The sequence below is a fragment of the Globicephala melas genome, chromosome 14 (genome assembly GCF_963455315.2).
Source record: "Globicephala melas chromosome 14, mGloMel1.2, whole genome shotgun sequence".
Taxonomy (NCBI): domain Eukaryota; kingdom Metazoa; phylum Chordata; class Mammalia; order Artiodactyla; family Delphinidae; genus Globicephala; species Globicephala melas.
The window spans coordinates 63,923,481-63,936,032 of NC_083327.1; the positions used below are offsets into that span (position 1 = coordinate 63,923,481).

The 12,552-nt window shown below is 40.2% G+C and overlaps 1 protein-coding gene across 1 annotated transcript in view; it reads left to right on the forward strand.

Annotated features, from left to right (window-relative positions):
• ECT2L (epithelial cell transforming 2 like) overlaps positions 1-12,552 on the forward strand; it is a 66,022-nt gene that overhangs the window by 12,907 nt on the left and 40,563 nt on the right. The window contains 3 exon segments of the mRNA XM_060283521.1: positions 11,663-11,713; positions 11,715-11,772; positions 11,774-11,810. Coding sequence (XP_060139504.1) covers positions 11,663-11,713; positions 11,715-11,772; positions 11,774-11,810 — 146 coding nt within the window.

Consider the following 12,552-nt stretch of genomic DNA (forward strand, 5'->3'; position numbering starts at 1 on the left):
CAAGACCTCTATAAAGCAATTCCAAAAGGAATTATGCATAGTAATAGTACCCAAGCCTGCCCTATCGCACACCTCCAGGCGACGCTATTTCACTCTATCAGCTGTGTGAACGGCACCTCCTAAACTTATTCATTGCACAACTTCCCAAGTGTAGCAGCCCTGATGACACTACCAGCCATTCATAAAGGACATGATGTTAGCTTCCAGATCTACCAAGTATCCTTTACCCTCTGCGAAGGGCCAAATCCACAGATAGTTCACTGGAAAATGGAGACAAGGTTTTAAGAGACCATTTGTCTCCATTCTGTCTTTTAAAATCTCTTTAGGAAATTTTCAGGAGGGTTGAGGCAGAATGAGAGTAGACGTAGCTCCCTGTGAGACCTAAACGGCTAGCAAGTCTTAGAAGCAGAAGGAGGATGCTCTTATTACATACAGAGTAAGTGCCCAGTGACTGCCTGTCATCTTTTGTCCTACCCTCTCTATGTATTCTTTTGATGTCATGGTCAGAATGCTTTCAAGTGCAAATAACAGAAATGGAATTCAAACCAGCCTAAGAAGAAAAGGGAATTTATTGACTTAAGATTTGTCTACTTTAGGCTGCGCTAGATCCTTAGATTCAATGTTACCAGGGCTCACTCACTCTCTTCCTTCTCTCAGCTCTGCTTCCTTATGTATGTTGCATAAAACTAAAAAGATAAGTGCAAGACCCTTATGAAGGAAATTAGAAATTTGTATTAAAGGGTAGTAGGAAAAAAACCCCTGGGTAAATAGATAGATATGCTATGTTTCAAGATGCCAATTCTCTCCACATTAATCTTTCAATTCAATTCAATCTTGGTACAAATCCCAAAATGGCATTTTCTTATGGACTTTGAGAAACGGATTCTAAAGCTAATCTGGAAAAGAAAATGGACTACAACAGCTACGAAAAATTTAAATATAAAGAAAAAGATTAGTAAGAGTTGTACTACCAGATATTAAAACTACTTTTATCCATTTATGAAATATCCCCATGTAGTATCTCAAGTGTCAGGAAGCAAGGACTGAGATAAGTAAGTGCTCTGAAGGGAAGGGAAAGGGCAGGCATCTTTAAGGGTTGGGTAGATCAGAAAGAAGCTTGGGCAGCTAGAGATCCTTCCTCTTCTTGCACCAATTCCTGTTTAGTGGGCTAGACACTGTCCATCACACACCCACACACCCATGCCATTCCCCAATTCCTCTCCATCTTCCTGACAAAACCCTTTTTTTCCCTCAGGTATCATGTACTTCAGGGGTGGTGGGTCACACTGACCCCCAAAGAGTGAGTCAGGGTTGGACAGAATCATGGTCATTCCATCCTCTTTTATGCGTCTGGTTTAGAAAGGGCATGTAGATATTAATTCGGCCCAAGGAAACACAAGAGAGTGGCTGCTAGAGTTTCTGGGAGAGTTTTCTTCACTCTCAAAGGGACCTAAAAAGGAACTAGAGGGAAGGACATGCCCTCTTCTGCCCTATAGCCTGTGATCTCTGTTGTGTGCAGATCTCTGCTCACAACAGTCAGTCATTTGGGAACCACCTCAGGGAACAAGTTGGAGGGACCAAAACAAATTACTGAGCAGGCAGAGTGAAAATATAGAAAATCCTTGGCCATTAGTGACACTGAGTTCTTGAATTCACTAACCCTGGAGCTATCCTGATTTCCCTTATTTAAGGAAAGTGAAAGGAAGATAAATAGGTTTAAAAATGGTCCATAATAGTCCATGTATCTAGTTGTCACTTCTCTTGTTATACCAACTCTCCAGAATCTAGCAGAGAACCGGCCAGGTTTGAAAAAACAAAAAGCATTTAGCAGTCAGACTGATGTCCTTTACACATAGGAGAGAGCGCATCAGACCCTCATGCAGAGTCTAAGTGTTTAATTAATTCAGGGCTTCAAATAGGATTATACATTCTCCTAAGGACACCATACATGTATTCAACACTTTGTACTTTGGCATCAGCATCTGCTAGGCTGCCTCTTCTACCAGTGGGCCGTCAAGTTCACCAATGTTGAGGAGGATGAACCCGTTAGAGTCACTTGGAGTTTGTTAAAAACATGAACTATGAGCCTCACCCATAGACATTTTGGCTCAAAACACCTGGGATGGGGCTGAGGAAGCTGTTTTTACTAAGTTCCCATGGTGATTTGGTATCCAGCCAAGGGTAAGACACAAGGCCTGGGTGACCTAAAGGCCCCAAGGCTTCTTCCACCTTTTCATCTACTCCTTCTTGGAGGCTGGAACACAGATGGTATGAGTGTCCCATCGCTCCTATTCTCTATTAGCAAAACAAAATTATTTGTTCTGTTTCTGTAGATTTTTCATGTTTCACTTGCAATACTTCTTAGTGGTTTTAGAATGTTTCATTATAAGTAACCTTAAACTTGACACAAATAATAAAAGAAATATTTGACTCTCATGCAATTGGAAAACCCATAGGTAGGTTTGGCTGCAGCTGAAGCTCGATCCAGAGATTCAGCAATGAAACGACTTGTTTCCTTCTGGCCCTCTGCTCTGCCTTCAGCAGTCATGGCGTCATTATTATGGTTCCTCATTTGTGTCCAGAAGAAAAGAATTCTCTGTTTGGTTTCCCTCTGGACCAGTTTGGGTCCATGCCCCTCCTGCCAGTGGCTGTGGCCACAGGATTGACCCACATGAATTTCATTAGCTTTGACCATGTGCTTTGTGGAGTCAGGAATGAAGTCAGCTCCTGTAGAAGCACATGGACCACCAAATAGGAACTGAGGTTATTTTATCTAAAGAAGAGGAAGTAAATGATGGATGACAAAAGCTAAAGTCTATTCATGCAGCATTCAACAAATATTTACCGAGGGTCTGCTGTATAGCAAGCATAGTTCTGGGTGAGTGGGATTCCACACGAAACAGAGTGTAAGAGACCCCTACCCTCTGAAGTTCATATTTTAGTAGACTAAAACTTGGCCTAAAATGGAACAAGAGGGATGTTCATGCACCTCACTGGATATCTGACGGTACAACGTAGCACCGCTGGAAATAAGTGGGGGTGTTTTGCATGTCTCAGAAGTTAGAGCACTGTGGTAGACTGGATAATTGTCTCCAAAGATGTCCAGGCCCTAATCCCTGGAACCTATGAGTGTTATCTTGTACAGCAAAGGGACTTTGCAGATGTGATTAAGAATTTGTGTTGGGGAGATTATCCTGCATCACTGGAGCTCAACATAGTCACAATGATCCTTATAAGGGACGCAAGAGACATCAGAGTCGGAAGAGAAAATGATGTGATGATGGGAGAGATGGAGAGACTTGAAGATCCTATGCTTCTGGTTTTGAAGATAAAGGGGACCTGAGCTGAGGAATAGAGACAGCTACTAGGCCCTGAACGAGACAAGAAAACAAGTTCTCCCCTTAGAGCTTGCAGGAAAAAACCAGCCCTGCCAACACCCTGACTGTAGCCCCGTGAAACTGATTTCAGACTTGTGATCTCCAAAACTCTGAGAGAATACATTTGTACTGTTTTAAGCCACTAAGTTGGTGGTAATTTGTTATAATGAACAGGAAATTAATACAAGCAGTGATTTTCTCTTCCTGTTTTTCAACTTTTTTTTTACATTCTTTATTCTAATGTACACATATCTATTTACCCCCTGCTAAGTTACAAGCACCATACCAGATGCTGGGGACAGAGCAGCAAACAAGACGGCTGCCATACCTTTTGTTTATGGGGCTTCCAGTCCAGTGGAAGAGAAAGACTTTAAATGGTGAATGAGTCCAAAAAAGGACTAAATTTGAGGGTCAGCAAGGAAGGAAACACAAAAATAGTGCTTAGGTTACACTTCAGTGCACATCAAGTGTAAAGGATACAGGTTTCGGCAAAGAATATGAGACGGCGTGAAGTAGGCAGGGCTCAGTGGGCTAGAGTAGCGTCCCACGGGGAAGTGTTTGGGGAGCAGGAACGGTCAGCCTGTTGGGAAGGTGAGAGGATTCTGGCAGTACCCCAGAAATACCACCCCAAAACAACCCACTAACATCGCCTTATAGTGTTACCTACATTGTTGCAAAAATCGCTTTTTATCAGCCACGTGACTTGGATCTGCCATGCTGGTTCCAGAGAAAGTCTCTTACTCCTTCCTCAGGACCCTACTGCTTCATTGGCCACAAGCCATATAATAATAAGAATCACACAAGGGAAGTCATCCTGCACTCATGTAGTGATGTCACATCCATGTGCATGCATTATCCTTTATTTTCCACCACCCAAGGGCAGGCATGGCCAACCCAATGGATATCAAAGAAATAGCTACGGTGGTGCTAAGTGACAAAGGAAAAGTAACTGGGACCTCACCTAGTCCAGGGGCTCAGGGAAGCCTTCCCTGAGGACTTGACATTTAGGCTGGATTCTGAAGGATGTGTAGGAAATAGACAAGACATTTTTTACCATTCAGTGGTAAAATCAGGCCTTTGGAGACACACTGGAAAGTTTAAATAAGCAAAAAGAGGAAACTACCAATCACCCATAATTGTACCAACTAAGTATAACCTAACTTTTTATGCTTTTATGTACCCATTTAACTATTTACAAATCAGAATATACAAATTATTTTTAAAGCTTAAAATAAAAAACCCTTCAGTCACCCTCCTTATTGCTGTACCCACACCAGCTTTGCTCTCACTCACTGGAGAGCTCAGCGCACGGTTCTGCATTTTCTGTCCACCCCAGACCTGGTCGTTATGCTGTGTGACACTGGCCTCCATGTGGAAATCCACCCAACACAGACCCTTACCACGCCATGGAGCGTGTGCCAAGCCACCAGACAAGACGAGGAGGTGCCGCCTCGGCCACTAGAGTGCAGGGACCTCTGCCAAAGGCACTCGGCCCTCTCCAGGTCACCTCCCCCATCTGCTCCTCAGCCATTTCATCACAATTCGGGCAGCGTCCTCCTATTTCTTATCACAAACTTCAGAGCAGAGAATTAGATTCAAGTCCCATATCGCTAAGCTTATTAGTTTTGCAAAGCACACATTGTGCGTGGCGCTGCGAGGCACTATCATGAATTATTCCAATGAAGCTATCTTTGTCACAACAAACGAGCGAAGCACATTTTCTTCATTGTCTCCTCACATGCTGGTATTTCTCTTCACGGATTTCTTACTTTGCGACATTAACTAAAATGCAATGAGCCACAATTTCATTACCGCAAACCACCCTAGTTCTCTGCTCCTCATGTACTGATTTTTTTTTTAATGTGACTGAAGCATTTTCTTTCCTTCTTGCTTAAAATTCATTATACTCGAATGTGTCCTTGCAGCAGCACAGACTAGGAACAAATATAAAATATGTATGATTAAGGTTTACTTTAAAAAGCAATTCTCTTTTGCTTGGCTGGGACGGAACAGTAGATGCTGTGAGGATGGGCACAAAGACTCTGAAGATACTGAGACCCGTCTCTGAAAAGGAGGCTGAAAACGTTTCTGTTTTGCATTTTATTTTATTGATCTGTCTTAGAGTTCCAAATGAGAGCAAGTTGTCTCTCAAGGGCCAGTGGAATGACTATGAAGCAGGAGCTAAGGTCACGAATCCACTGGGATTAACTGTCCTTGGTGTGGTCACAAGTCTCATTCAGTTTGAACGTTAATCTCTATCCATACTGAGAAGACCCCTAAGGGACACCTCTGCCTGTGAGTACCCTGTGCTGCCAGCACACACACAACTCCGTTCTTTTTCCTCCTGCTTACACCCCGACTCCCACCCTCTCTCCAGACTGCCCTGCCAACAGGTACATTTTAAGCCACTCTGTTTTGTCTCCAGTTATGACAAAGCTGCATGGACAAGGACCAAGAAAAAGCAGTGACTTAAAGTCAGGGGAGTAGAAACACACAAAAATAACAGGCAATCATTAAACCTTGGAACTGAAGCAGGTAGCTGCTTCTTAAAAACAAACAAGAAAACAACAAAAAACCCCACTTTTTACAATAATGTTTAACTTACAAAAACAGTGTAAACAATTCCTCTAAACTTTTCATCTGGATTCCTTGATTGTTAACATTTTACCATTTTTACCTTATTATTTCAAATATTTGAGAGTGAGTTGTAAACATAGTGCCCCACTAACCCTAAGCATTTCAGTATGATTCCTAAAAAACAAGCACGCTCTGCTGAAAACTCACAGTGCATCCTGCAATGTTGGGAAATCAGCATTGGTTCAGCACTACTGTCCAGTGCACAGACTCCATTCAATATTCCTGATTGTTCCAACAGTGTCCTTTATAATCGTCCTTTCCTTCTCAGTCCAAAATCCAATCTAAGGTCATCTGTTGTATTTAGTTTTCATGTCTCTACATCCACCTTCGATGTGGAGCAATTGCTCAGTTTTTCCTCACCCTCTTACTTGACACTTTTGAAGAGCATAGATCTGCTACTTTGTTTAATGACCTTCGGTTTGTGGTTGGCTGATATTTCCTCAAGACGACATTGAGGTCATACGTTCTTGGCAGGAATAACACAGACTTAATGCTATGCACTTCTCAGTGGATCATATTGGGGGAATAGCATGTCAATTTGGCCTACTGTTTATAATCTTAACTTTACCATCGGCTAAGATGGTTAATTATTAAGTATTTAGTATTTATTAATTAATAAGTAACTAAAAAGTATTTGAGTGATTACTTTTAACTTAATTAAAAAGTATTTGAATCTATGCAAGTATTTTTTTCCTTGTCAGACTTTTACTTACTAGTTTTAGCATACATTGATTATTCTTACCTGAAGCACTTATTACTGTGATAGCTACCAAGTGGTGATTTTCTCATTTCTTAATTCCTTCTACATGTATGAATTGGTGTTGTGTAGCAAGGTAGAACATTTCCTTTCCCAAGACTTGTAAGTGAGGCTCCAGTTAAGCCAAAAGTTTGTTAATTCATGGTCAAGACTGTCTCTGGGTCTAATGGATATTCAACAATGTGTTGGTGGGGGTAACTAAAGTCTTGTTTGTACCTAATTGGAGGTTTCATTTTCATTTCACATTGAAACTTTCTGAGGCTTGACCCACTCTATGGGAATTCAGGTCAGAGAAGATCCGCTGCAGGACGAAGTCTGTTCAGAGTTACAACTTTTCTTTCAGTGAGTTAATCTGAGTCCATTAGGACCCAGTAATTGGGTAGCAGTAGCCACTTAGTAGTGAGAAGAAGTCTTGTACTCCCAGTGGCCTTAGGTAAATGAGTTCTGGTAGGTTCTTATACCAAAGTTTCCAATCAGCTGTGAGATTGGCCACAAATATCTGTAATTCTGCTGAGTTTGGAGGAAATCAGGAGTTTCAGGGAAGAGCTAGATTTACTCATACCTGGATTGCTATCTGGTGGCTTGGGGCTGTAGCAGATGTTTATTGCTAATTATATACAGAGGACAATCAGGTATTCAGTGTCCTTTTTTGTGTGTAGTTGTTAGCTGCAGAGCCAGCAGTACATCCTTCATGGGCCATGAAATGTTTCTTTGGCCTAAGATCTATATAGCTTCCAAGATGGCCACTTGAGTAGGGGCTTGGATTTTGTATTCATTCAAGATCTGTCTGTGCTTAGGTGGCATGATTGTAAGAAGTTTACTTCTTCTGGATCCTCACTTACAAGTCTTTCTTGATGGATGTCATATTTAAAAAGTTTTCTTTATGAATGTCACATTAAGAAATTGTTGAATGTTAAGGTATGATGATAGTATTATATGCAGTATATGTTTAAAAATTTATTATTATTATTATTTAGTGATAGGGAATTCCCTGGTGGTGCAGTGGTTAGGGCTACATGCTCTAACTGCCAAGGACCTGGGTTATCCCTGGTCGGGGAACTAAGATCCCATAAGCTGTGAGGTGCGGCCAAATAAAACCCCCAAAACCAAAAAACAACATATTATTTATCGATACACACTGAAATATTTATGGATGAAATTATATGATGTCTTGGGACTTCCCTGGTGGCGCAGTGGTTAAGAATCCACCTGCCAGTGCAGGGGACATAAGTTCCATCCCTGGTCTAGGAAGATCCCACATGCCGCGGAGCGACTAAGCCCACACGCCACAACTACTGAAGCCCTCTCACCTACAGCCCATGCTCCGCAACAAGGGAAGCCACGGCAATGAGAAGCCCACACACCACAATGAAGAGTAGCCCCCGCTCGCCGCAACTAGAGAAAGCCCGCGTGCAGCAACGAAGACCCAACGCAGCCAAAAGTAAATAAATAAATTTTTTAAAATTATAATTAAAAAAAAGAAATTATATGATGTCTTGGATTTGCTTTAAAATAATAGCGGCATGAGGGAGGAAGAAGAAAAATAGGATGTAGCAGAAACCAGATTGGCTACAGGATGATAATTATTTGAATTAATTAATGGGGTCATAATAGTATTACAAATATTAATGTGAGATAAAGACATTTTCAAATAAAAGGAAACTAACAAGATTTGTTGTCAGAAGACCTGCAGTAAAGAAATGCTAAAGGAAGCCCTTCAGGCTAAGGAAATTGATACCAGATGGAAACATGGATTTATAAACAGGAATGAAGAGAACAGGAAATGATAAATGTGTGAGAAGATATAAAATTTTGAAGTTATTTTAGAGACTATGACTATTTGAAGCAAAAGCAATGTATTGTGGGGTTTATAACATAAGTAGATGCAGTAGAGATAACAACAAAAGCACAAACGATGGTGAGAATTATATTGTTGCACTGGTCTTTAATTTTATATGAATATTACCTCTAAGTAGACTACAAAAAATTAAAGATGCATATTATACTTCCTAGCAACAACTTATAAAACTAATGCAAAGATACCCTAAAAAGCTAATAAAGGAATTAAAATGAAATACAAAAATATGTATTAACTCAAACCAAGGCAGGAGAGGAGGAATAAAGGCTCATAAGACAGATGGGACAACCAAACAACAAATAACAAAATTGAGACCTGGGTTCAACTATAACAATAATTATATTAAATACAAGCAGACTAAACCCTCAAATAAAGGCAATGGTCGTCAAATGAGCTAAAAAAAATTTCATTGTATATTGACTATGAGGGATATACTTTATTTTTTTAATTAATTTATTTTTTTGCGGTACGCGGGCCTCTCACTGTGTGGCCTCTCCCGTTGCGGAGCACAGGCTCCAGACGCGCAGGCTCAGCGGCCATGGCTCACGGGCCCAGCCGCTCCGCGGCATGTGGGATCTTCCCGGACCGGGGCACGAACCAGCGTCCTCTGCATCAGCAGGCAGACTCTCAACCACTGTGCCACCAGAGAAGCCTCGAGGGATACACTTTAAATATAAAGGCACTGATTGGTAAAGTATAAGGATAGGAAAAGATACACCATGCAAATAGTAAGCATATAAAAGTAGGATGGCAATATTAATATCTGACAAAATGGACTTCAAGACAAGGAGTGTTACCAGAGAGATAGGTAGAGATGGACATTTTATAATAAGAAAAGTAACAATTCATCAAGAAGTCATAACAATTATAAATGTTTATGTACCAAATAACAGAGTTTCACATTACATGAAACAAAAACTGATGGAATAGAGCTAAAGAAAAAAATCAGTATGAATATAGAAGAACTGAGCAATCTTCTTATCCACCTTGAACTAACATTTATAGAAACTAGACACAACAATTTCCAAATATATGTTCTTTTTATGAGCAAAGTAACATTTATACCTTTATACCTCATTTCCTGGTCCACAACTAAGACTCAATACATTTCAAAATGGTTGAAATCTTATTAAGTATATTCTTTAACAACAATGCAATACATTTTGGGATTAATAAAAATAAAACATCTAGAAAATCCCCAAACATTTAGAAACTAACAGCACTTATAAATAACCTATGGTCAAAGAAGAAATCACAAGGGAAATTAGAAAATATTTCAAGTTGAATGACAATGAATATACAACATGGCTAAGCATGTGGTCTGCAGCACAGCTTAGAGGGAAAACAATATAATGTAAATGTTTATGTTAATGAGAAAAAGCTTTTAAAATTAATGATCTCAACTTCCCCCTTAAGAAACTAGGGGAGGGGCTTCCCTGGTGGCGTAGTGGTTGAGAGGCCGCCTGCCAATGCAGGGGACGCGGGTTCGTGCCCCGGTCCGGGAAGATCCCACATGCTGCGGAGCGGCTGGACCCGTGAGCCATGGCCGCTGAGCCTGCGCGTCCGGAGCCTGTGCTCCGAAACGGGAGAGGCCACAACAGTGAGAGGCCCACGTACTGCCAAAAAAAAAAAAAAAAGAAAGAAACTAGGGGAGGAACTTCCCTTGTGGCACAGTGGTTAAGAATCCTCTTGCCAATGCAGGGGACACGGGTTCGATCCCTGGTCTGGGAAGGAGCAACTAAGCCTGTGCACTGCAACTACTGAGCCCACACACTGCAACTACTGAAGCCCGCGTGCTCTAGTGCCTGTGCTCTGCAACAAAAGAAGCCACCACAAGCCCGCACACCACAACGAAGAGTAGCCCATGCTCACCGCAACTAGAGAAAGCCTGTGTGCAGTAACAAAGACCCAACACAGTCAAAAATAATTAAATTAAAAAAAAAAAAACTAGGGGAAAAATATAGCAAATTACACCCAAGTACATAGAAAGAGAGAAATGAAAATAAGAGTGGAAATCAATAAAATAGAAAATGAACAAACAATAGAGAAAATCTATGAAAACAAAAGCTGGTTTGTTACAAGTAGTAGTAAAATCAATGAACTCCTAGGAAGAGTAACCAAGGATAAAAGAGAGAAAATGTGAATTAGTAATATCAGGAATGAAAAAGGGGATGTTGCTATAGATTCTATAAACATTTGAAAAATAAAGAAAATTAGCAACAATGTTTTATTAATAAGTTCAACAATTTAAATAGTTGTTTTATAGATTCCACGTACATGGTACATGAATTGAGACAGTTTACTGCTCCCTTTCCAATACGTATACCTTTCATTATTTTTTTCTTTCCTTATTGAACTGGCTAGAACCTCTATTCCATGTTAAAGTAGAGAGTGTAGTCAACCTTGCTTTGTTAGGAGGAAGGCGTTTACTATTTCACTACTAAGTGTGATGGAGCTATAGGTTTTTATTCTAATTGCATTGGGAAGTCACTGTAGGGTTTTACTTGCATGAGTGACATTATCTAATTTACATTTTTATAAACCACTTGGGCTGCTGTGTGGAGAATGGGCTCTAGGAAGACTGGAGTGGAAGCAGGGAGGCAATCAGGAGGTAGATGCAACCGCCCAGGAGAGAGGTGGAGGTGCCCTGACTAGAGTGAAGGCTGGGAGGTGGAGAGAAGTGGCTGGGATGGGGGACATATTTGGGGGATATATATCTATAGAGCCGACAGGACTTGCTGATTTATTGAATTTGGGTAAAGAAAAAGGAAAAAATCCAGATTTATATCATACAACTATGTTTATTTCAGACTTTTTTCCCCTGTGGATTTTAGATATTTTTGTAATGCATCTTGCTGTTTAGAATGGATCGTTGAAAGTGGATACTTAAAAATCTAGCCTTATGTTATCTCAGGACTTAATTTTTTAATAGGTAGAGCACTAGAGAAAGAACAGTGACAAATATTTATACTGGATTTTAATCAATTTTAGATATTAGTGATCTGAACTAAATTTCTACATTTTTCTTTTTAGGGTTGTCCAAGACTGGTTTTCAGAAAGGATGCAAGTGGCCAAAGTGGATTTCTCTACCACGCTTCATTTCTCTATGTATCTTCTCCTTTCCAAAAGATTTGTGTGCAGCTGGCACAAGTCAGCTGGCCCTGGAAATTTTTAACTGAACAGCTTTACCACTTGTCATTTCCTAGTAATAGGGCCCAAATTCAGCTGTCATCTGTAATGAGGTGATTGGGGTAGCTCCCTTTCCTGAAGATAATAACTGAGCATATCTGAACCATAATTAACTTACCCTTAAGAGAAAAAACTGGGGATGAATTAAATACAGTAATTTATTTTATAAGTCAGGGGGATATACACTCTTCTAATAATTCATGTAATTTTAATAATCTTTAAATATTCAATTTAGTTATTTAGAAACTAATTATCTTGGTTAAGAAGTCCATTTTTTTGTGAAGAATTACTTAAACTTTGGTTTTTACATGATATTGTTTTATTCGTGATAACCCACCTCAAAAATTGCTATACAACCACAACTTTAACTGCTCCTCTTTGGCTAACCTCCGTTGAAGAATATAAATCTAGATCTACATCCTCTGCCATTATCTCTGCATTTGGCCTGTTTGTCTCCTCTCTTTTAAAAGACTTAATGAAATGTAAAGGTAGACATACTTTAAATACAAGTCAATAATTTACTCCTTTAACTTATACAAACTTTCCAGAATGGGCTTATGTTGAGATTCTGACCTTGGAGAATACTTGGCTCTCCATGGAGGAGCCACATGCAAAAGGCAACTGTGAGCCCTGGATTTAGAGCATTTATGAATCCAAGCTTAGTGTTCCCATGGTATATTGTTTCCTCTCTTTTTACTTTCAACCTTTCTGTGTGCTTATATTTAAGGAACATG